We start from the raw sequence: 26,539 nt of genomic DNA on the forward strand, positions 1-26,539 counted from the left end.
CAGGAATCTCTAAGCCAAGGCATAGGTCTTCAACAGGGGGCCGGGGACCACTAAGGGGGTCCTCAGAGTTACTACAGGAGGGCCACCAAATCCTTGTGTGATAATCTAGGAAGCCATCTATGAAAAAGTTTAATCCCAAATTTCTAAAATAATGTAGTTGGGGTCCCTGCTTCATCTCTCTCTCTCTCAGCTAAGGGGTCCTTGGCCTGAAAAATGTTGAAGACCAACTACGTTAAGGTCTATAATGTCAGGTGAGCAGATCCTTGAACATTCATATTTGAGCCAAACCTAGAATATTATATTAACTGTTTGGTATTTGGTAGTGTGGAATGGGACAGTAAGCCTATGCCAGGCGATACCTGCTGACAAATAGACATTTTTAATAGTCCAAACCCAAACTTAAATAAGACTGAAACTGGTGAAACATGTAATATTCTTAAAATGATTTATTCATAAACTTGATGCATGTTTACAAATTACTGTACAAGGTAAAAATGTCATCTTTAAATGGAAAATGAAAATTTAAACCAAAACCAAAGCATGTCAGATGGTGGCAAACTTTGATCATCTGGTCAACCATGTGTCTGTGAGGGATAAACTATAGATCTACCTTTACATGAAGAAATGATAGATCTACCTTTTCATGAAGAAATGATAGATCTACCTTTTCATGAAGAAACTATAGATCTACCTTTTCATGAAGAAATTATAGATCTACCTTTTCATGACTGTCCAGTTAAACAGAAGACATTGTAGATCTAAGGAGCCCTCTAAACCAGTGGTTCTCAAACTGTGGGTCGAACCCCAGGAAGGTCCCAAGATGATTCAACACTCAACAGTAAACAAACCAACATACAGCATAAGTGACAAGTTAAGGACTTTTCAGACCTTTTCAATAACTCCAAATTAACAGTTTTTAAGTTGCTTGATTCAGTATTTAGATATTTGATCAGACACGCCCCCTTCCTATACAAACCCATTGTAACTTCAAAATCATGGTTAAAACCCATTTTAACCATGATAGATTAATCGGAAACACCCGTCCTTGGTTCAGGTGACTGATATTGTCCTTCTAATACCGTAATACGTGAGGAAACCGTGTTTTTAGATAATTTTTTTCATTTCTTTTACATTTTTTGGGGGGGGAGTGAAAAAAAATTAATACAATCCATTTTTTTTTTAATGGAAAAATGAATTGAAAAAACACGGACCCCTCGCGTATTAGGTTTGTTTCCTGCGCTCCAAACTAGCATTCTTTTTCTTTTTCTCAATCACAATCAGTACAACATCGTAGGTGCAAGGTTTCGCTTGACTTGAGACCATTTTTGGCGTTCTTGGAGAAGGGGCAGGTACTCTCAATAGCAATATAGCAATATACTGAGTCTGCAATGTACAGCTCTGCTGTCTGGAACAGCCCTACAGGCAGTAACGGCTGTTTTTTCATCAACAACAGGTGATTTGGCGTCAGGGGCTGAAGATCACTGGGATCATCTGACAATGTTGTGATGGGCCTGCTGTTAATGATGGCTTCAGCTTCACATAACACTGTCTGGAGTCACGTTCGTGAAGGGGGGTTGGTCGGCAGCACTCTGTCGGGCGGCAAGTTGGACATCTTTTGTTCCCCAACTTTTCCATGGTGTCTGCTATAGACAACGCACTCCGTTGTCTAAGAAGACAAGGAGTCTTCTTATTGCAGAGTTCGCTTTGGGAATCCAGAAACTTTGTCGTAATTCTGAAAGCATGTAATTTCGGCCGGAGTGTCCAATCCTCTCATGGATGTCTTGCAAGATGAGAGAGCAGCAATGTGCATGTCTTTAGACAGAATGACAGGATGCATAGCGAACAGTGAATCACTACTCTAGCTGTATAGTGAATCACCACTCTAGGAGCTGAATCACTACTCTAGGAGCTGTATAGTGAATCACTACTCTAAGAGCTGTATAGTAAATCACTACTCTAAGAGCTGTATTGAAGCCGACTTCACCCATTTTCAACTCTTCATATAATTGGTCCTCACTAATTCTCATTATAATATATAATGATATGATTTTTGTCTACTTGGTCTGTGTCTCAGAGGAGGGCTGTGGACAGTTCAGAAACCTGCCTACCAGTGACATCATCGATGAGGAATCCAAGCTAACAAAAAACTACAGCCTTTCTAGTTCTGGAAAGTTAGCATGCTATAATGGAAGCTATTGTTCTCGCCTTAATACAAATCTAAATAAAAAACTGTGAAATCTTGTTTAAAAAAAGAAAAAAAACCTGCCTAACGATGATGTCACAGGGAGGTGGGTTCCTGAACTGTCCACAGACACAGTAGATAAAATGGTACCATTCTATTATAATGAGCGTTAGTGAGGACCAATTATATGAAAATCGGTTTAAAATGGGTGAAGTGGTCCTTTAAGAGGAAAAGCATTTTTATTTTTTGTCACATATGAACATCTTTGAACAATTTACTCTGGAATTAGATACAAAAACATAAAACAAGACGTATCAAAAATGTAATTTCATTTTCAAATGAAATGCTAATTTCTCCAAGTACTGTACAAGTTTTACAACGTGAACCCCCCCCCCTTTGTACACCATATATGGACACAATATGAGCTCCTTCACCTTTAATCCCAACAGGTAAAACCATGGGCTTCAATTAGTGGTTATTTATTTATTCTTCAATATCAACAAAATAAGTTGGACATCTTTTGTTCCCCAACTTTTCCATGGTGTCTGCTATAGACAACGCACTCCGTTGTCTAAGAAGACAAGGAGTCTTCTTATTGCAGAGTTCGCTTTGGGAATCCAGAAACTTTGTCGTAATTCTGAAAGCATGTAATTTCGGCCGGAGTGTCCAATCCTCTCATGGATGTCTTGCAAGATGAGAGAGCAGCAATGTGCATGTCTTTAGACAGAATGACAGGATGCATAGCGAACAGTGAATCACTACTCTAGCTGTATAGTGAATCACCACTCTAGGAGCTGAATCACAACTCTAGGAGCTGTATAGTGAATCACTACTCTAAGAGCTGTATAGTAAATCACTACTCTAAGAGCTGTATAGTGAATCACTACTCTAAGAGCTGTATAGTAAATCACTACTCTAAGAGCTGTATTGAACACAGTAAGCAAGGATCTCTTTTTGAACGAGTCTTTAATTAATGCATTTCAAGTACTCCAAAAAATTACATCTCTTTGCACAATACAATTTAAAATGTATTTTTTATTTTTTTATTTTCTTTAGTAAAAATGTTCAAAGTGAACAAAAATGTGCGATACTGTATAGAACACAGTGAACAGTAGTGTTTTCGGGGCCTACGTCACCTACAACATTTTCAACTCAATTTGGACATTTCAGTGAAGCACGTTTATCTAAAAACCTTTTTTTTCTCTTTTCTTTTTTTTACCAAGACTACGAAATGAAAACAAAGTAAAATGTACAGGCATTATTCTTCATCTCTTCTAGCCAAACCAAACCATGCCACAAGATAACACAGACAGAAAATGAATATGTAACATTAACTCCACCACACTCACCATGATTTGCTTCTTTTTTAACCATTGATGATGATGATGAAGATGAACTCCATTTCAACGAGCACACAGAAATGAAATAACTTAAAAGCCGACTTCACCCATTTTCAACTCTTCATATTATTGGTCCTCACTAATTCTCATTATAATATAATGATATGATTTTTGTCTACTTGGTCTGTGTCTCAGAGGAGGGCTGTGGACAGTTCAGAAACCTGCCTACCAGTGACATCATCGATGAGGAATCCAAGCTAACAAAAAACTACAGCCTTTCTAGTTCTGGAAAGTTAGCATGCTATAATGGAAGCTATTGTTCTCGCCTTAATACAAATCTAAATAAAAAACTGTGAAATCTTGTTTAAAAAAAAAAAAAAACCTGCCTAACGATGATGTCACAGGGAGGTGGGTTCCTGGACTGTCCACAGACACAGTAGATACAATGGTACCATTCTATTATAATGAGCGTTAGTGAGGACCAATTATATGAAGATCGGTTTAAAATGGGTGAAGTGGTCCTTTAAGAGGAAAAGCATTTTTATTTTTTGTCACATATGAACATCTTTGAACAATTTACTCTGGAATTAGATACAAAAACATAAAACAAGACGTATCAAAAATGTAATTTCATTTTCAAATGAAATGCTAATTTCTCCAAGTACTGTACAAGTTTTACAACGTGAACCCCCCCCCCCTTTGTACACCATATATGGATACAATATGAGCTCCTTCACCTTTAATCCCAACAGGTAAAACCATGGGCTTCAATTAGTGGTTATTATTTATTCTTCAATATCAACAAAATAAATCTAAACAAATCAAGAAGACAATAGCGGGTCCCTTTTCCTCTAAACAGTATCTAGTGTTTTTTTACACCTTTTCCTCTAAACAGTATCTAGTGTTTTTTACACCTTTTCCTCTAAACAGTATCTAGTGTTTTTTACACATTCCTTTTTTAACCAAACGATAAAAAGACAACGAGTGACAACCTGCTTCAACCAATCACATGATTCTGCTTCACCGTTCTCAATGTAGGGTCCGGGGCTCCGGGCAGGGACGCCGATTTATGTGCGCGGCCGTGGGGGCTAAACTCGAACTGCACTAGCCCCGCCTGACATCTGAGATAGAGTGGGGGCTGATCAATGTGGTGGGGCCGTGGGGGCTTTGACCCCAACGCCCCCCCACGCTATCGGCACCTATGGGTCCGGGGACCACTGGGGGTCCAAATGGTCCCTTACAGGTCTGTAACTATGAGGGTACAAACAGAACCAAATGGACCCTTACAGGTCTGTAACTCTGAGAGTGTACACATGGAACCAAATGGACCCTTACAGGTCTGTAACTATGAGGGTACAAACAGAACCAAATGGACCTGTTTTTTACACCCCACATTGAGAACCAGTATTTTCTTCAGGAGCTCCGTGTGATTGGACCAGGTGGACGTCAATCACAAACTGGACCTCGTAGTCACGGAGACCCTTTTCCTTTTGCGTTGTTAAAGAAGTCCTGAGAGCACTAAAAAGAACTCCACGTTTTACAGTAGAAGTCCTGAGAGCACTAAAAAGAACTCTACGTTTTACAGTAGAAGTCCTGAGAGCACTAAAAAGAACTCTACGTTTTACAGTAGAAGTCCTGAGAGCACTAAAAAGAACTCTACGTTTTACAGTAGAAGTCCTGAGAGCACTAAAAAGAACTCTACGTTTTACAGTAGAAGAAATAGTGTCTTGTTGTTTTTCTTCATTTTTACGATACATTTAAATCTGTACAGTCACATGCACAAGACTGTCTGCATCTTTAACTGGTCCAAACTCTGTGTGTGTGTGTGTGTGTGTGTGTGTGTGTGTGTGTGTGTGTGTGTGTGTGTGTGTGTGTGTGTGTGTGTGTGTGTGTGTGTGTGTGTGTGTGATCTACCTTTTCATGACTGTCCAGTTAAACAGAAGACATTATAGATCTAAGGAGCCCTCTAAACCAGTGGTTCTCAAACTGTGGGTCGAACCCCAGGAAGGTCCCAAGATGATTCAACAGTAAACAAACCAACATACAGCATAAGTGACAAGTTAAGGACTTTTCAGACCTTTTCAATAACTCCAAAATAACAGTTTTTAAGTTGCTTGATTCAGTATTTAGATATTTGATCAGACACGCCCCCTTCCTATACAAACCCATTGTAACTTCAAAATCATGGTTAAAACCCATTTTAACCATGATAGATTAATCGGAAACACCCGTCCTTGGTTCTGGTGACTGATATTGTCCTTCTAATACGTGAGGAAACCGTGTTTTTAGATTATTTTTTTCATTTCTTTTACATTTTTTTGGGGGGGGAAGTGAAAAAAAATTAAATGAATTGAAAAAACACGGACCCCTCGCGTATTAGGTTTGTTTCCTGCGCTCCAAACTAGCATTCTTTTTCTTTTTCTCAATCACAATCAGTACAACATCGTAGGTGCAAGGTTTCGCTTGACTTGAGACCATTTTTGGCGTTCTTGGAGAAGGGGCAGGTACCCTCAATAGCAATATACTGAGTCTGCCTCCAACGTCGACGAGCGTACAGCTCTGCTGTCTGGAACAGCCCTACAGGCAGTAACGGCTGTTTTTAGCGGTGCCAACCGCTCTACGTTTGACTCTGTCTGCGTGTCCGTGGGTCCGTCCGTTTGTGTGAGCACGGGATGAGCACGGCAAAGAAGCAAACAGCTATAACTTCAGTTTGCAGCATGCCACCAAGTCCAAATTTGGTATGTGGACTTAGACCACCAATAGGGACGAGCATGCATTGATGACGTTATCAAAGAGGGGTCCAGGGACGCCCAGCGCCCGTATGAGCACGGGATTTTAAACAGCTATAACTCCAGTTTGCAGCATGCCACCAAGTCCACATTTGGTATGTGGACTTAGACCACCAATAGGCACGAGCATGAATTGATGAAGTTATCAAAGAGGGGTCCAGGGACCCCCAGCGCCCGTATGAGCACGGGATGAGCACGGGATTTTAAACAGCTATAACTCAACAGCAGTGTGTAAATTCAACAGCTGAAGGAACCCTGTATTCTGCCTGAGTCACCTAGAGACAGTTTGAGTATATTTTCTTATAATAGCAGGTTGCTTTAAGTAGCTGTACTTTGTTCTAAAGTGTCAGTGTTGTGTAGTTTGTATAGTTGTAGTGTTGTGTAGTTGTATAGTTGCTTTAGCTTCTAACTAGTTGTTATTTAGCTTGCTCTATTGCTCAGCTGACAGCCTATTAAAGGCACTTTGAACTGAAGACTTGTATAATTAGGGGAGGGGCATTCACTCCTGGCAGGTGATTAGCAATCAGTTGAAGTGGCTTTAAATACTAGCTTTGAAAGCGGCAGCTTTCAAGCGGCCAGTCGAACTAAGGGCAGCTGCAGGCGACTTTGTCAAAGCGCGACTTAGTCAATGTAAGACCTGGACCATTGAGTGCTTCTTCTATATATAGGGGTGTGATAGATATAGTAGTGTGTTTATGTTTAGTGATCTATAATGTGCTTTCTCCCTATTCCTGTCCTCTCCTCTTCCTGGCGGTCGCAAAAACACTGGGTTACACCCAGATGTCGCGAGACCGCTAATCTAATATATCCTACTATTTCAACTCACGTCAAGCAAGTGGTAACAGGGGGGCTCTGGAATTGCCGCTCGGCTGTGGTGGAAGGCAAAGCTGCTTTCATCACAGGCTACGCATCCGGGCTCTCCCTTAACTTCCTTGCCCTGACTGAGACTTGGATCCCACCAGAAAACACTGCTACACCCGCGGCTCTGTCAGATGTGTTCTCTTTCTCTCACACTCCCAGAGGCGTGCGGATAGGTGGTGGTGCTGGTCTCCTAATTTCCAGAAAATGGAAATACTCTCCTGTCTCACTGTCACAATTCTCTCCTAACTCTTTTGAATATCACATGGTCACGGTTTCTCATCCAGTCAAGCTCACCATTGCAGTTGTTTATCGCCCACCGGGCCATGCTGGTGGCTTCCTGGAGGAACTCGACCATCTAGTCTCTCACTTCCCGGTCGACGGCTCTGGAATCATCCTTCTGGGTGACTTCAACCTCCCGACCGAGAAGCAGCTAGACCCACTACTGTCGTTTCTCGCCGCCTTCGACATAGTCCTTTCCCCATCTCCCCCTACCCACGAGAAGGGCAACCAACTGGACCTGATCTTCACCAGAGGCTGCTCTACTGCTAACCTGTCCATCACTCCTCCTCCCAGTGAAAACGGTAAGAAACTCTCTGATCACTACCTCATGTCTTACTCTCTCTCTCTCTCCTCCCCCCCCCCACAGCCCCTCCCTACCCACATGATTTCCTCACGTCGCAACCTTCGCTCACTATCCTCCTCTGATCTTTCCTCCTCTGTCCTCTCTGCTCTCCCTGCCCCCGAATCCTTTGCCCTACTATCCCCCGACACTGCCACTGATCTTCTTTTCTCTACTCTATCCTCTTCCCTGGACCATCTCTGTCCCCTCACCACCAGGCCTGCACGCCAAACTCCACCTGCACCCTGGTTGTCGGACTCAGTGCGTACTGAGAGACGGAGCCTAAGAGCAGCTGAGCGTAAATGGAGAAATGGCAACCTCCCGGAGGACCTCCTTACCTTCCAATCTCTCCTTTCTACCTTTTCCTCCTCTCTATCAGCTGCTAAAGCTGCTTTCTTCTGCACTAAAATTCAGGCTTCTGCTTCTAACCCTAAAAAACTCTTTGAAACTTTCTCCTCTCTCTTGCAACCACCTCCCCCTCCTCCCTCCTCGTCCCTCGTCCCTGACGATTTCGCCAACTTCTTTGACAAGAAGGTGAACGATATCCGATCCTCATTCCCTCCTCCCCCGGCTGGTGCCCTGCGCACTACCCACACCCGTCCCTCTTCCACCCTCCCCTCTCTAGTTTCATCTACTCCTCTCTCCCCCCCCTCCACCTCTCTATCCCACTTTTCTCCCCTTTCTCCTAACGAGGTCCTTCTCCTTGTTACCTCTAGCCGCCCCACCTCATGCTCTCTGGACCCTGTCCCATCCCCTCTGCTGCAGTCCACTGCACCTGAACTTCTTCCCTTCTTAACCCACCTTATTAACACCTCTCTGACATCTGGTTACTTTCCCTCTACTTTCAAGACTGCCAGAGTCACCCCCCTCCTCAAGAAACCGACACTTGACCCCTCTGAAGTCAAGAACTACAGGCCGGTTTCCCTTCTATCCTTCCTATCTAAAACTCTCGAACGTGCTGTGTTCAAACAACTGTCCTCGTATCTCCACCAGAACAACCTCCTGGACTCCAACCAGTCTGGGTTCAAAGTGGGTCACTCGACAGAGACTGCCCTCCTGGCAGTGGCGGAGTCACTCCATGCCGCTAGAGCGAACTCTCTCTCCTCTGTCCTGATACTCCTGGACCTGTCTGCAGCGTTCGACACAGTGAACCATCAGATCCTCCTCTCCACCCTCGAGGGGATGGGTGTCTCAGGCTCTGCACTCTCCCTGTTTGCATCCTACCTGACGGGTCGCTCCTACCAGGTGATGCTGGGAGGGTCTGTGTCTGAACCACACAGGCTCACTACTGGGGTTCCCCAAGGCTCGGTTCTGGGTCCTCTTCTCTTCTCTCTCTACACTACATCTCTTGGTGCTGTCATCCGCTCCCATGGCTTTTCCTACCACTGCTATGCCGATGACACCCAGCTGATCCTCTCATTCCCCCCCTCTGACACACAAGTGGAGGCACGCATTGCTGCTTGCCTGGCTGACATCTCGGAGTGGATGTCGACGAACCACCTGAAGCTCAACCTGGACAAGACCGAGCTGATGTTCATCCCGGGGAAGGGCTGTCCTCACCGAGACATGGCCATCACCATTGAGAACGCTGTGGTGACGTCAACTCGGACTGCGAAGAATCTGGGTGTGACCCTGGACGATCAACTGTCGTTCTCGGCTAACATCGCATCAGTGACACGGTCCTGCAGATTCCTCCTCTACAACATCAGGAGAATTCGGCCCTTCCTCACGGAGAAGGCAGCCCAGGTGCTCATCCAGGCTCTTGTCATCTCCCGCCTGGACTACTGCAACTCCCTCCTGGCTGGCGCTCCGGCATCTGCCATTAGACCCCTGGAGCTTGTTCAGAAAGCTGCGGCTCGTCTGGTGTTCAACCGCCCCAAGTTCTCTCACACAACTATCCTTCTCCGTTCCCTGCACTGGCTCCCCGTAGCGGCTCGAATTCAGTTTAAAACCCTGGTGCTAGCCTATAGGGCAGTGAAAGGAACAGCTCCCTCTTACCTCCGGGTATTGGTCAATGCCCACAACCCTTCCCGACCACTCCGGTCGGCCACCAAGGGGCGACTGACTCCCCCGCCACTCAACGGTCCTTCTGGTCGATCGACACGGTCACGACTTTTTTCTGTTCTGGCCCCACAGTGGTGGAATGAACTTCCCACTGATATCAGGACAGCAGAGTCACTGCCCATCTTTCGCCGCAGGCTGAAAACCCACCTCTTCAGGAAACACTACCCTTCCTCTTTGCCTGGCCTACTTGTTGTTAACTAGTTTAGGAACTATTGTTGTATTGGATTGATTAGCTCGTGCTCATTTGATTTGGCTATTTTATCTCATGTGCTTGAAAGTAGATAGCTGATATATTGCACTTTTACCTTAGCGCTAGGTATACTCTTGGTTGCTTGTTTTTACAGGAAATACACTTAAGACCTCTGGTGATTAGTAGTTTCGTTCCCTACCTATGTTGAATACACTTATTGTAAGTCGCTTTGGATAAAAGCGTCTGCTAAATGACTGTAATGTAATGTAATGTAATGTAACTCCAGTTTGCAGCATGCCACCAAGTCCACATTTGGTATGTGGACTTAGACCACCAATAGGGACCAGCATGAATTTCTGAAGCCCCGCCCCCTCTGTCTTCCCATTGGCTGGCCTTCAAACAGCCATAACTCAAGTTCGCAGCATGCTATGGAGTACAAATTTTGTACATGGACTAAAGCCAGCAATAGGGACTAACTGTCATTACTTAAGCCCCGCCCCCTCTGTCTGCCCATTGGCTGGGCTTTAAACAGCCATCATTCCAGTTTGCAGCATGCTACCAAGTACAAATTTGGTAAGTGGACTCAATCCACCAATAGGGACGAACTGAAATGAGTTAAAGGAGAATTCCGGTCATTTTAAGTGTTATGTTTGATGTGTGTCAAATCACTTACCAACGTAGAAATGAAAATCGCGTTACTCGACAGATCCCCCTGTCAACCCCCACCGTTGGCATGATACTCCTATCGTGGATAGCCCAAATTCGCCTATTTTAACAAATGCAAAGTCTGTTTTTTTGCTTCTAGTACTCATTGTTGAGTCCCATGATAATGTAACAGGCGCTAAAACTCCCGACAAGCTAACGGCTAATAACAGAACGAGCTAATGCTGGTTGCTGGTTTCTCTCCCGACCTGGCAACCTGGGGCTGCCATGCAGAGATAAGCAGCCCCAGCGTTAGCTCGTTCTGTTATTAGCCGTTAGCTTGTCGGGAGTTTTAGCGCCTGTTACGTTATCATGGGACTCCACAATGAGTACTAGGAGAAAAAAAACAGACTTTACATTTGTTAAAATAGGCGAATTTGGGCTATCCACGATAGGAGTATCATGGCAACGGTGGGGGTTGACAGGGGGATCTGTCGAGTAACGCGATTTTCATTTCTACGTTGGTAAGTGATTTGACACACATCAAACATAACACTTAAAATGACCGGAATTCTCCTTTAAGGCCCGCCCCAAAGGCACCGCTTCCTTCACACAGGGTGTGATTTTTTCATCAACAACAGGTGATTTGGCGTCAGGGGCTGAAGATCACTGGGATCATCTGACAATGTTGTGATGGGCCTGCTGTTAATGATGGCTTCAGCTTCACATAACACTGTCTGGAGTCACGTTCGTGAAGGGGGGTTGGTCGGCAGCACTCTGTCGGGCGGCAAGTTGGACATATTTTGTTCCCCAACTTTTCCATGGTGTCTGCTATAGACAACGCACTCCGTTGTCTAAGAAGACAAGGAGTCTTCTTATTGCAGAGTTCGCTTTGGGAATCCAGAAACTTTGACGTAATTCTGAAAGCATGTAATTTCGGCCGGAGTGTCCAATCCTCTCATGGATGTCTTGCAAGATGAGAGAGCAGCAATGTGCATGTCTTTAGACAGAATGACAAGATGCATAGCGAACAGTGAATCACTACTCTAGCTGTATAGTGAATCACTACTCTAGGTGCTGAATCACTAGGAGCTGTATAGTGAATCACTACTCTAAGAGCTGTATACAGTAGTAAATCACTACTCTAAGAGGCTAGAGCTGTATTGAGCTACAAACACAGTAAGCAAGGATCTCTTTTTGAACGAGTCTTTAATTAATGCATTTCAAGTACTCCAAAAAATTACATCTCTTTGCACAATACAATTTAAAATGTATTTTTTTATTTTTTATTTTCTTTAGTAAAAATGTTCAAAGTGAACAAAAATGTGCGATACTGTATAGAACACAGTGAACAGTAGTGTTTTCGGGGCCTACGTCACCTACAACATTTTCAACTCAATTTGGACATTTCAGTGAAGCACGTTTATCTAAAAACCTTTTTTTTCTCTTTTCTTTTTTTACCAAGACTACGAAATGAAAACAAAGTAAAATGTACAGGCATTATTCTTCATCTCTTCTAGCCAAACCAAACCATGCCACAAGATAACACAGACAGGAAATGAATATGTAACATTAACTCCACCACACTCACCATGATTTGCTTCTTTTTTAACCATCGATGATGATGATGAAGATGAACTCCATTTCAACGAGCACACAGAAATGAAATAACTTAAAAGCCGACTTCACCCATTTTCAACTCTTCATATAATTGGTCCTCACTAATTCTCATTATAATATAATGATATGATTTTTGTCTACTTGGTCTGTGTCTCAGAGGAGGGCTGTGGACAGTTCAGAAACCTGCCTACCAGTGACATCATCGATGAGGAATCCAAGCTAACAAAAAACTACAGCCTTTCTAGTTCTGGAAAGTTAGCATGCTATAATGGAAGCTATTGTTCTCGCCTTAATACAAATCTAAATAAAAAACAGTGAAATCTTGTTTAAAAAAAGAAAAAAAAACCTGCCTAACGATGATGTCACAGGCCTAACAGATGTCCTGAACTGTCCACAGACACAGTAGATAAAATGGTACCATTCTATAATAATGAGCGTTAGTGAGGACCAATTATATGAAGATCGGTTTAAAATGGGTGAAGTGGTCCTTTAAGAGGAAAAGCATTTTTATTTTTTGTCACATATGAACATCTTTGAACAATTTACTCTGGAATTAGATACAAAAACATAAAACAAGACGTATCAAAAATGTAATTTCATTTTCAAATGAAATGCTAATTTCTCCAAGTACTGTACAAGTTTTACAACGTGAACCCCCCCCCCCCTTTGTACACCATATATGGATACAATATGAGCTCCTTCACCTTTAATCCCAACAGGTAAAACCATGGGCTTCAATTAGTGGTTATTTATTTATTCTTCAATATCAACAAAATAAATCTAAACAAATCAAGAAGACAATAGCGGGTCCCTTTTCCTCTAAACAGTATCTAGTGTTTTTTACACCTTTTCCTCTAAACAGTATCTAGTGTTTTTTACACCTTTTCCTCTAAACAGTATCTAGTGTTTTTTACACATTCCTTTTTTAACCAAACGATAAAAAGACAACGAGTGACAACCTGCTTCAACCAATCACATGATTCTGCTTCACCGTTCTCAATGTAGGGTCCGGGGCTCCGGGCAGGGACGCCGATTTATGTGCGCGGCCGTGGGGGCCAAACTCGAACCGCACTAGCCCCGCCTGACATCTGAGATTGATGTGGGGGCTGATCAATGTGGTGGGGCCGTGGGGGCTTTGACCCCGACCCCCCGCCACGCTATCGGCACCTATGGGTCCGGGGACCACTGGGGGTCCAAATGGTCCCTTACAGGTCTGCAACTATGAGGGTACAAACAGAACCAAACGGACCCTTACAGGTCTGTAACTCTGAGAGTGTACACATGGAACCAAATGGACCCTTACAGGTCTGTAACTATGAGGGTACAAACAGAACCAAATGGACCCGTTTTTTACACCCCACATTGAGAACCAGTATTTTCTTCAGGAGCTCCGTGTGATTGGACCAGGTGGACGTCAATCACAAACTGGACCTCGTAGTCACGGAGACCCTTTTCCTTTTGCGTTGTTAAAGAAGTCCTGAGAGCACTAAAAAGAACTCCACGTTTTACAGTAGAAGTCCTGAGAGCACTAAAAAGAACTCCACGTTTTACAGTAGAAGTCCTGAGAGCACTAAAAAGAACTCTACGTTTTACAGTAGAAGTCCTGAGAGCACTAAAAAGAACTCTACGTTTTACAGTAGAAGTCCTGAGAGCACTAAAAAGAACTCCACGTTTTACAGTAGAAGAAATAGTGTTTTGTTGTTTTTCTTCATTTTTACGATACATTTAAATCTGTACAGTCACATGCACAAGACTGTCTGCATCTTTAACTGGTCCAAACTCTCTCTGTGTGTGTGTGTGTGTGTGTGTGTGTGTGTGTGTGTGTGTGTGTGTGTGTGTGTGTGTGTGTACATTATAGATTCTCTCATTCATTCCTGGGCTTTTTTAAGAAATGGAAAAAAACTAAACAAAACAAAACACAGAAACATTTTCTTTTTCTCACCAGCAGGAGGCAGCCATGAGCGTGAAAAGTAAAAAGACGTCAAACACTCTAAAGCAAGTGGTCCTTATGGGGACCCTCAGGGTTCCTTGAATCCAAAGTGACCCTTAACAGGTCTGTTAACTATGAGAGAGTACATATGGAACCACATGGACCCGTAAGGGTTCATTTTAACGGTTCCATGTGGTTCCATCTGAACGCTCTCAGAGCTATGGGGGGGGGGGGGGGGGGGGCTACGCTTCCTGAACTCCTTGGCACTCCTTCAGAATGGAGGGAGGGGAGAGAAGATAAAAAGATGGCCGCCGACCACGCTTAGAGCCAATCAGAGTAGCTGCTACACGTGGGCGGCGGTCAAACACAAGATGGCCGACTTGTTGTTGGGCTTCAGTCTTTGGATGGAGTGACGTTTATTTATCCCACTGTAGGCACAAGGAGGAGGAGCCAAGGCATTGGGGGAGGGGGGGGGGCGTGTAGGGAGGGGTGTCAGCGCCTCAGCTGTCCCATCTGATAGTTCTCTCTGGGCTGCCGGTGTCTCTGAGGCTGGCTGGGTCTCTGAGGTCCGCTGGGCCTCTGGTTCTGGTTCTGGCTCTGTCTCTGGGGAGGGGGGCCGCCGGCCCCGTGCCGCTGCCCCCCGCCGTGACCCCCGTGACCCCCGTGGGGGGGCTGCACCTGGGCGGCGGCCGCCTGCTGAGCTCGCCGCCTCTTCAGAGTTCCTGTGGAGAGAGACGGTGGATCAGTAGAGATCTAGAGGATCATTAGAGATCCAGTGTGGAGAGACAGGGAGGAGGGGGTAGTTTATTAACACACTCGCCTGGCAGGGGCTTAGGAGGGGGTAGTTTATCAATACACTCACCTGGCAGGGGCTTAGGAGGGGGTAGTTTGGGGTTGCTGCTGGGTGTGTGGACGCTGCAGATCTTAATGAAACCAGCCATCAACATGATGAGAGCGATGCCCATCAATAGCACCGCCCACCAATGAGCCTAGAGAGCAGGAGAAACCTTGTTACTGTCCTTATAATATACATTACTGTCCTTATAATATACATTACTGTCCTTTACTGTCCTTATAATATACATTACTGTCCTTACATTACTGTCCATATACTCTGTTACTGTCCATACACTCTACCCCAAATTTAAAGTTGTTAATGCCCTTAATTTATCTCACCTAGACCACTGTAACACCCTCTACAACGGCTGCATGCAGAGCGCATGGGGCTGCATGCAAAGCGCATGCAGCCCCATGCCCCATGCAGAGCGCATGAGGCTGCATGCAGAGCGCATGGGGCTGCATGCAGAGCGCATGGGGCTGCATGCAGAGCGCATGGGGCTGCATGCAGAGCGCATGGGGCTCCATGCAGAGCGCACGAGGCTACAGTCGGTGCAAGTGCAAGGTTTTATTGTTAACTAAGTTCTTAACGGCCTGGACCTCCAGATCTATCTGAGCTGCTGGAACTCTGTCTGTCTGTCTGTAGCCTGAGGTCCTCTGATTCACCTCAGTCCAGGATGGAGACCACTTTAACCATTATTTCATACTTTGGCTATTCAAAAATAGCAGATATACAAGCTTGTAGATCAGCTATTTTTTTTTTAATCTTGAAAATGTGTGCAAATCTTTGAATATATACATATATGAGAGTGTACACATGGATGCATATATACTCTTAAAGCAAACATGTTTTACTCAAATCTTTGCTTCTGGGGGTCCTTGACATGAAAACGTTTTGAGCACCACTGATATAGCAACATACGTTTTTCAGAAAACTGTCTGTAGATCCGCCCTCAGGTCTTAATGGGTTTAAGTAAGAGTTCTAACTGATAAACTCTTGTTTATTTTTGTAATGGTAAAGCGTCCTTGGGTTTTTGAAAGACGCTATATAAATTCAAGTTATTATCATTATTATCATTACTATTAAAGCGGTGGAGACACTGTACGTACCACGATCCACTCAGCGATGTTCTCGTACAGCTCCGGGTTGAAGATGGCTTTCTTCAGCCTGGCCAGCGGGCCGTCTGCGTCCACCAGGCGACACTTCATGAAGACGTCACAGTAGCCTTTGAAGTCGTTGCACGGAGAGCCGGCCGGCAGCGTGGTCACCTTCTTACCGAAGAACCTCAGGAGACGCTCCGAACCCGTACTGCTGCATGTGTTGGGACTCACTGTGGACCACACCACAGTTCAGTCACACTATAAACCATTTAAATTCACTGTGGACCACACCACAGTTCAGTCACACTATAAACCATTTAAATTCACTGTGGACCACACCACAGTTCAGTCACACTATAAACCATTTAAATTCACTGTGGACCACACCACAGTTCAGTCACACTTTAAACCAGATAGACATGTTAAACCTATACTTCATACCTTTCAATCTGGGACAGCATCTGTGTCATTTATAATGTTGCTAAATAGGTATACAGCAACATTATTATACATGTTTTTAAATCAAACTCTGCTCCTGTGATGCTACGTACAGATATATTTACAATGATCCAGAATCTGACATCACAATAGAGACATGCTTCACTTGTCCACCGGGACACACCCCCTCATCTAGACTGAGTGGCAGAATATTGAGCAGCATTGAGCATTAGAGGTTGGAATTGCTCGTTGGAAATCACTCAACGGTCCTGCGTACCCCCCGTTTCTAAATGTCACATGATGCAGGAGGCAGCAGGACGTTATGTTATTGAAAACGAGCGCTTCCAAACTCTGATACTTAGAAAAATAATCACCTGCACAGAATGTATTGACAGAAAGTATCTCATAACATGTCTCTACGGTGGAATGTCATGAAACAAAACTTTGCAGATAGAAAGAGGATAATTCAAGCTTTCCGTACAGCTGCCATGTTGGTGAGTTTAACGTTGTTCAATACAATCAGATAGGACTTTTTTATTTGGATGTATGGGCTGGCAAGGCCAGTAAGTAGTTTTTTGACACTCAGTAGGCGTTACCGCATAACTTCCGGGTACGATGATGTCACGCGCATAGCCTCTACATCAACAACACCAAAACACAAGAAGAAGAGCTGAAGATGTGTGACTCACTCTTCTCCATACAGCAGACATGACACAGCTCTGTCTCATCCTTTCCATCCTGGCTGGCACATGTACACACCTCCAGACCATACTTCTCACAGATGGAGCCGGAACAGCCCTGCAAATACACGCACGCACGCACGCACGCACACGCACACACACACACACACAGTTACATCATTAGGACAACCATGGATTATTTTATTAGTAATTATTCTTTCAATGTGTCGGCCGGTAGAGCTGTGACCTTTTAGGCGGAGACTTGAATTCATGGATATGTTTTTGTTTCTGTCTCATTCCTAAGCCAATAACTTGATGACAGGCAGTGGTTCCTGTAGGAAACACAAAGAGTCTCCTTTGTGTCTCCTACCGGAACCGCTGCCTACCGGTCCACTGGTCATCACATTATTGGCTTAGGCTGCAAAAACATGAATTCTCAAAGTCTCCATGGGGGTGAACTATCCCTTTAATGTCTGACTGTACCTGAATGAGAAAAAAACTGAATGAGTTAAGTATTCAATCAATCAATCAATCAATCAATCAATCAATCGATCAATCAATCTCACCCTGTTGAGGCAGACTTGTCTCTCCATGGCAGTAATAAAGTATCAAAGTAAAGTAATAAAGTATTAAATACCACGTTGAGGCAGACTTATGTTTCTCCATGGCAGTAATAAAGTATCAAATACCCCGTTGAGGCAGACTTGTGTCTCTCCATGGCAGTAATAAAGTAATAAAGTATTAAATACCCCGTTGAGGCAGACTTGTGTCTCTCCATGGCAGTAATAAAGTATTAAAGTAAAGTAATAAAGTATTAAATACCCCGTTGAGGCAGACTTGTGTCTCTCCATGGCAATAATAAAGTAATAAAGTATTAAATACCCTGTTGAGGCAGACTTGTGTCTCTCCATGGCAGTAATAAAGTATTAAAGTAAAGTAATAAAGTATTAAATACCCCGTTGAGGCAGACTTGTGTCTCTCCATGGCAGGCGGTGAAGTTGGCCTTGGGTTCAGAGGTCGGGCACTGGGCGGAGCCTCCGTTGCACATTCCCTGGTGAGCACACTCTGACTCCTCCCTGCACTTCTCATTACGGCCTTTATACGAGCACTCTGGGGTACAACAAGGACCCTGGCTGGGACTGTGAGGGTAAAAAAAAAATCAGAAAGAATTCAAAATCCATTCAAATGTCAGACCCAGACATGTTTGTTAGAAAGGTCCTTTAACACACATAATGGACAGATGTGAAGGAGAAAGGTCCTTTACACACATATTGGACAGGTGTGTAGGAGCAGGCAGTCAATGCATGAGACAGGAACAAAAGGGAGATCCAGAACACTGTCTTTACTTTAATTTAATGCAAATATAACGTTTCGGTCCAACTGTGTGTGTGTTGCATCAGGCATCTCATGATACCAGATGAAGGTGCAGGTCAGTTGGAACGTTGGATTTGTATTAAAAACTAGTTTAGCTGTAAGTGAAGACAGTGTTCTGGATCTCCCTTTGTTCCTGACCCAGAGATCTGCCCTGGGTCAGACTCTACTAATGTGCATGAAGCTGTGACAGAGACAGTGTTTAGGTACTAATGTCTATGCATAAAGCTGTGACAGTGTTTACGTACTAATGTCTATAATATGCATAAAGCTGTGACAGTGACCGGGACAGGGGACAGGGGACAAGGGACAGGGGACAGGGGACAGGGGACAGGGACAGTGTTTACGTACCTGCAGCCTTTCCCAGGCTTCAGTTTACATTTCTTGTTGTCAGGCTGGTTAGCATCGTAGCAGCACTGGTCTCTGCACTGGTCACTGTATCCACAGTCACACTCCTCTCCTGGCTCTACCAGCCCGTTACCACAGATAGGCTGACCAGACTCTGTATTTAATATAACAATAATATACAGTTACCACAGATAGGCTGACCAGACTCTGTTAATAATAATATAATAATATACAGTTAATAATAATATACAGTTACCACAGATAGGTTAAATAACAGATCTACAAGCTCACAGTGAAAATAGCAGCTCTACAAGCTCACAAGGCGTCACATCCACCAAACAAGAGTTCTCAACGGGCCTGAAAATTAAGGCCGGGCCCTAACTGGGCCCTTAACTGGGCCGGCCCAGTTACCATAAATTTAGGCCAGAGAATCACGCATCCAACAAGTTTTTAACTGAGCAGATTGGACCTTCCGTTCCAGAGATAATGGCCAAAACATCTTGAACACAAACCAGATACCTGAGTAAAGTTCACTTTGAGCTGCATCCAACACATCCACTGCCTTACCGTTAGGCCGCTAGGAGCAGTTGTTTACCTTACCGTTAGGCCGCTAGGAGCAGTTGTTTACCTTACCATTAGGCCGCTAGGGGCAGTTGTTTACCTTACCGTTAGGCCGCTAGGAGCAGTTGTTTACCTTACCATTAGGCCGCTAGGAGCAGTTGTTTACCTTACCGTTAGGCCGCTAGGGGCAGTTGTTTACCTTACCATTAGGCCGCTAGGAGCAGTTGTTTACCTTACCATTAGGCCGCTAGGAGCAGTTGTTTACCTTACCGTTAGGCCGCTAGGAGCAGTTGTTTACCTTACCGTTAGGCCGCTAGGGGCAGTTGTTTACCTTAACGTTAGGCCGCTAGGGGCAGTTGTTTACCTTACCGTTAGGCCGCTAGGGGCAGTTGTTTACCTTAACGTTAGGCCGCTAGGGGCAGTTGTTTACCTTACCGTTAGGCCGCTAGGGGCAGTTGTTTACCTTACCGTTAGGCCGCTAGGAGCAGTTGTTTACCTTAACGTTAGGCCGCTAGGGGCAGTTGTTTACCTTACCGTTAGGCCGCTAGGGGCAGTTGTTTACCTTAACGTTAGGCCGCTAGGGGCAGTTGTTTACCTTAACGTTAGGCCGCTAGGGGCAGTTGTTTACCTTACCGTTAGGCCGCTAGGGGCAGTTGTTTACCTTACCGTTAGGCGGCTAGGGGCAGTTGTTTACCGTACCGTTAGGCCGCTAGGGGCAGTTGTTTACCATACCGTTAGGCCGCTAGGGGCAGTTGTTTACCGTACCGTTAGGCCGCTAGGGGCAGTTGTTTACCTTACCGTTAGGCCGCTAGAGGCAGTTGTTTACCTTACCGTTAGGCCGCTAGGGGCAGTTGTTTACCTTACCGTTAGGCCGCTAGGGGCAGTTGTTTACCTTACCGTTAGGCCGCTAGGGGCAGTTGTTTACCTTACCGTTAGGCCGCTAGGGGCAGTTGTTTACCTTACCGTTAGGCCGCTAGGGGCAGTTGTTTACCTTACGTTTAGGCCACTTGGGGCAGTTGAGATTTCTTTTTTGAGGGTAATAGAATTCTTAAAAAAAAAAAAAAAATCACGGAACCCGAGGCTCGGCAGTTCTTACCCACGAAGCAGTTTCCTCTCTTCTTCTCCAGAACCTGGCTGATGTTCCTGACGCTGCAGAGAGAGAACTTGTTGTTGTTCAGCTTGTCTCCTGACGTAGCTCTGGCGTACATGATGTAGTTCCCCTTCTCCTTCTTGTCCTGGCTCTTTGACTCGCCTGGAGTGCACTCTGAGCCCGAGTCATGCTGACCGCACACGCACACACACACACACACACACACACACACACACACACACACACACACACACACACACACACACACACACACACACACACACACACACACACACACACACACACACACACGTTAGGACAGCGGTTCTCTGACTGTATTCTATGCTGTTAGGACAGCGGTTCTCAGCGGTTCTCTATGCTGGGGACCCCCAAGGGTCCCCAGCATAGTTAATATAGCATCACAATCATTTTAACCACGTTAACCTGTTTTATACCTTGGCTATTCAAAAAGAGCAGATCTGCTATTTTTGAATAATCTTGAACATCTTTGCAAATCTTTTTTTAAGCAAACATTTTTAACACAAATGATTGCTTCTGGGGGTCCCTGGCACAAAACCCTTTCAGATGGGGGTCTATATGAATGTGGGGGTCCTTCACATGACAAGGTTTGAGAACCACTGGGTTAGGAAACAGAAAAAGGTCAAATGGAGACATTTCTATTGTGGATGGACTTATATAACAATAATAACAATTGTATAATATATAATAACTAGAAAAAGTGCTCCTCGGAGCACAGGTCTCCGCCAGGTCAGGTAGGTTAGTGTGGGCCAGCAATGTTCTGAATTTGCCAATCAGGCTGGAATGTGAAAAATCAGACGGATTGGATGATCCGTCTTGATCACTTGACTATAGAGATAATATGTACCGATTTGCGTAATGTTTGGACAACATTTGTAGGAGTAATATTTAAAAAATTGGCCTCCTGGTGGCTCTGAGAGGGCATTGTTGAAGAGGGTGGCAACAGATGCTGCGTTCATGATTTACGGCATTTTGTTCAAAACAGGCCACTCCTGCAAACTTTAGATGTCAATCTTTGCCAATCAGGATCGAATATGAAAAATCTAACAGATTCGTCTTGATCACATGACCATAGAGAAAAACTATTGTTTTGCAAAAAGCGGCCTCCTGGTGGCACATAACAGGCCCATGTGAAAAATGTGGGGCAGAGGTTCTGAATTGGCATCCAGGGAGTGTGTGTGCACAGTTTCGCTGCGATCAAGCCAACAGTGCCGGAGATTAGCTGTTCACAGACAGATTGACACACGGACGGACGGACAGGGTGCAAAACATACTCTCGGAGACAATAAATAATAAATGTCTGGACTCACCGGGGAACCGAAGTTGTGTCCCACTTCATGAGCGAAGGTGATGTGAGAGACCTTGGGGGGAACGTGGGAGGCGTAGTTCTGAACCGTTATGATCCCTGTGTTCAGAGACTTCTTCTTACCGTCAGAATACAGCTTACTCTTCTCACAGATCCCTCCTGAGCTGCCTGATACACACCCACACAGAGTACAGTCAGAATACAGTCAGAGTACAGTCAGAGTACAGTCAGAGTACAGTCAGAGTACAGTCAGAATACAGTCAGAGTACCGTCAGAATAGTCAGAATACAGTTAGAGTACAGTCAGAGTACAGTCAGAGTACAGTCAGAGTACAGTCAGAATACAGTTAGAGTACAGTCAGAGTACAGTCAGAGTACAGTCAGAGTACCATCAGAATACAGTCAGAGTACCGTCAGAATACAGTCAGAATACAATCAGAATACAGTCAGAGTACAGTCAGAGTACAGTCAGAGTACAGTCAGAATACAGTCAGAGTACAGTCAGAGCACATCAGAATACAGTCAGAATACAGTCAGAATACAGTCAGAGTACAGTAAGAGTACAGCTTACTCTTCTCACAGAGGTGTGTATCTAGGTGTGTACCACTAGGTGTGTACCTGCAGGAGCACCGACCCAGGCCAGGCCCAGAACTCCGTCATCAAAGTCTCGGTCAGTGAAGACGTAAGCCAGACAGTAGTCATCATGGTTCTGTTCTGAGTTCAGCTCCAGGAACTTCTCCACCCCAATGTTAGCGAAGCGGAACGGGTTGGACCGGTCCCTCTCATCACTGGTGGTGTTGATCTGCACACAAACACACAACATAATAACACACTGTTGATCTGCACACAAACACACAACATAACACACTGTTGATCTGCACACAAACACACAACATAACACACTGTTGATCTGCACACAAACACACAACATAACCAGGGGTGCATATAACTGGTGCGCATGCGTCATCAAAATGCATGCTGCGCGGCACATCAGACGAAGGGAAGGCACGAGTCGGCCCCATACACAGCCATTAGGCGGAGGGGACGCATGCTGCACGTGATTGTGTGAGTATGGCGTCGAATCCTGACATACAGACACAGTCAGTCGCGCGACTCGCACGCAGCACGCTGCTGGCTGTGTTACAGGCACTCATTACCGATGATGAACGCACCGTGGTGGTGCAAAATATGCCGTGAACGTCCCAATCTGGCGGATAAAATCAGCACAGCACAGGGCACCAACCTTGGGGGGGGGGCACCAAACGGCGTGAAGGAACAACAAAAACGGCGGAATTTAGAAGCAGGGGTTGACAAAACGGCGCCGGGGGGCACCGGACCATTTATTTGGTGAGCACCAAGCAACATCTCCAGGTGCACTTCTGAGTACTAGAACAAAAACGTTATGTGCACCCCTGGCTATAGCCACACAATGAATACGAATGGACCCAAATTGTTAATTTGGTTCCATTTTTATTCCTGCATTAAAAAGATTTAAAAAAATGTAAACCAAGAAAGAAAAATCACTTATCAATTAAAAACAACATCTCATCAACGACAAGCTCACAACGCGGCGCGAAGCGAGGTGTTGTGAGCTTAGATATGCTGTTTTCGCTCGTTTGGGTCCCGGGCAAACATTTTTCTTTACGGTCTTCAGCAAAAAACATTTGGGAACCACTGTTCTAGACGCTCCGCGACACCGCAGCTATGACTGCCTACAGGCAGCGCGTCTGTGGATTCGTCTATAGGAGCTACACCGTCTGTAAGATGTGTGGTGATAAACAAACAAACACAACACAATTCACATTTTAAAATCATATTTTTCTCTGAGGCGGCCTTACGTACTGATGTCATCACTGTGATGATGACATAATTCGTATAAAAGTAGGCAGGCGTTGTCAACATCTTAGTTATATTAAGCGATTAAATGGTGAGAGCATAGTTTAATTAGAGTTCTTATATGATGAGAGTCCATCTTTCTGTTTGGTTTATGGTAAGGTTAGTCTTGGCTTTATTGTACACTATCTGTTTGGCAAGGGCCTGCTTACAGTGTGACATATTAGAGTTTTAGAAGCAGGGCGCTACAACATTGGACGGTGAAGCGTCCTTTTTTCTCGCACAGCACCCCTGTTGATCTGCACACAAACACAACCTAACACACTGTTGATCTGTAGTCACGAACTGCCCATCTGACAGCATTCCCTCTCGCCTTCTTAACTCTTTTACTGCCATGGACGCATTATAAATAAACTTTGATTTGATTTGGTCTGTCACACTGGGCCAGAAAATACCAAAATAATTGAACATGTAATATCGACAACATGTTGTCGTGGGGCGTCGCAGAGGCTGAACGCTGGTCTTCTGACACGTCAAACTACATCGTTCAGAAACTGACATTTAGGGACACTTAGGCTCTGACTCACCCTGATCCTCTTCACCATGAAGCTGATGTTTCTGATGCCCATGAAGTCTGTTCCTTGATAGATGGCATCAATGGCTTTTACATGACTGGAGATCTGCAACGATACAATACATTAACAATACAATACAATACAATAGGGGCGGCAGTGGCTCAGGGGTAGAGTGGAAACCGCAAGGTTCCCAGTTCGATCCCGGGTTGGGGGGCTCCCCCAGAGTTAGTGCCGAAGTGTCCTTGAGCAAGACGCTGAACCCCTAATTACTCCCGATGAGCAGGTTGGCTTGCATGGTTTCCTCCGCCATCGGTGTGTGAATGTGTGTGTGAATGGGTGAATGTAATGCACAATCTATGTAAAGCGCTTTGGATAAAAGCGCTACATAAATGCACCATTTAACATTTTACCATTAACACTACACTACACTACACTATGATACAATATGACATGACTGGAGATCTGCAATGATATAATGAAATACAATACAATACGATATGATGATATGACACGACTGGAGATATGCAACAATACGATACAACGAAATACAATTACAATAGCGCTCAGGTGGCTCAGTGGTAAAGTCCCTGTCCACCACCACTAGGTGGCTCAGTGGTAAAGTCCCTGTCCACCTCCACTAGGTGGCTCAGTGGTAAAGTCCCTGTCCACCTCCACTAGGTGGCTCAGTGGTAAAGTCCCTGTCTATCTCCACTAGGTGGCTCAGTGGTAAAGTCTCTGTCCACCTCCACTAGGTGGCTCAGTGGTAAAGTCTCTGTCCACCTCCACTAGGTGGCTCAGTGGTAAAGTCCCTGTCCACCACCACTAGGTGGCTCAGTGGTAAAGTCCCTGTCCACCACCACTAGGTGGCTCAGCGGTAAAGTCCCTGTCCACCTCCACTAGGTGGCTCAGTGGTAAAGTCTCTGTCCACCACCACGGAGGTTGTGGGTTGTGGGAATCTATCGTGTTGCAACCGGCTTTGTGTAGCGTCTACACGAACACTATTGGCCCGGGGTGTTTGGGGGAGGGAAGGCGGGCGGGGAGGAGGAGGAGGGTGATATCGGTCATTGCACGTATTCCTATGGGCTGGGGTGGGTGGCACCTGTCAGCGGGGAGTGTTGGGCGGGAGGAGTAGGACGAAGGCTCTACGTCCTCCCGGTGGGGGCTCCTCACTGACAGTTGAGTCAGTAGGATACAACAGCAGTGACAACACAGACATGTGTGTGGGAAGGAATCAATTAGCATAATGACTAAATTGGGGAGAAAAAGGGGTAAAAAAAAGAATTGGCTACTCCAAATAAAAATTAAAAATAAATAAAAAACAATACAATATGACATGACTGGAGATCTGCAAAAGCAACGCTACACTGATTATTATGCATTATAAATGACAATTATTTATACCTAGATATCACAAATATATATATTGTTTTCCAAATAAATTAATTCTCCAAAATCCTCTTCCTCTCTCTCTCATAATCACACGTCTGACACAGAGTTGAAGACATCATGTGACAACATGGAGACATTAAAAATGACCGTTTGGTCCACAGACATATATGGCTGTTTGGTACATAAACATGATTAAGTGTGTATGTGTGTGTGTGTGTGTGCGCGTGTGCGTGCGCGCTTTTGATTGATTGATTGAATATTTTATTAGGCAAAAATATAAAACATCACAGTTACATTTAAAATACTTTGTCTAAAAGGTCTGTTCAAAAAAGTGTGTGTGACCTCTGACCTGTGCGATGACAGCCTCTCTGGTCTTGTAGTATTTGAAGAACAGGTGATCCGTCTGGATGAAGAGCTGACATGTGTTCTTCTCTATCTGAGCCATCCTCCTCTTCCTCAGCAGAACAGAGCCTGCAGAGTCTGCCTCTGAATGCTGCAACAGAAATAATACTGTTAGAAATGTAACCACCAAAAACTAAAAGTCAATGAAAAAACACGATCCCCCCCGCACCCCTCCCCTCACACATCAATACCACAACCAAGGACGGGGTGTTGTACCAAACAATATGAAACATTCTATATTGTGATTTTGACATCGAGCTTACATTAGGCTTCACACCATCATTATTCAGGAGACTGGGATCAACTGGTTTAGACTGGGATCTTTACAATAAA

At 44.7% G+C, this 26,539-nt stretch overlaps 1 protein-coding gene across 3 annotated transcripts in view; it reads right to left on the reverse strand.

The window, feature by feature from the left end:
• Nucleotides 1-3,199: 3,199 nt before the first annotated feature.
• The window catches only part of LOC311046790 (disintegrin and metalloproteinase domain-containing protein 10-like), a 41,711-nt gene continuing 18,371 nt past the window's right edge, over nt 3,200-26,539 (reverse strand). For 2 of the 3 annotated variants that reach the window (XM_084059351.1, XM_084059352.1), the window contains 11 exons: nt 26,154-26,297; nt 24,428-24,520; nt 22,626-22,809; nt 22,013-22,176; nt 20,670-20,853; nt 19,016-19,166; nt 18,249-18,432; nt 17,303-17,411; nt 16,185-16,405; nt 15,100-15,226; nt 11,889-14,959 (listed from right to left, as the gene is read on the reverse strand). In XM_084059351.1, the coding sequence (XP_083915477.1) occupies nt 14,730-14,959; nt 15,100-15,226; nt 16,185-16,405; nt 17,303-17,411; nt 18,249-18,432; nt 19,016-19,166; nt 20,670-20,853; nt 22,013-22,176; nt 22,626-22,809; nt 24,428-24,520; nt 26,154-26,297 (1,791 nt within the window). In that variant the 3' untranslated portion in view covers nt 11,889-14,729. Of the gene's footprint in view, nt 4,898-11,888; nt 14,960-15,099; nt 15,227-16,184; nt 16,406-17,302; nt 17,412-18,248; nt 18,433-19,015; nt 19,167-20,669; nt 20,854-22,012; nt 22,177-22,625; nt 22,810-24,427; nt 24,521-26,153; nt 26,298-26,539 lie in introns of those variants that run through there. The other variant, XR_014600928.1, reaches the window with a different exon arrangement.

Source organism: Gymnoscopelus microlampas (assembly GCF_963454915.1).
Source record: "Gymnoscopelus microlampas genome assembly, chromosome: 6".
In the NCBI taxonomy this organism is placed as follows: domain Eukaryota; kingdom Metazoa; phylum Chordata; class Actinopteri; order Myctophiformes; family Myctophidae; genus Gymnoscopelus; species Gymnoscopelus microlampas.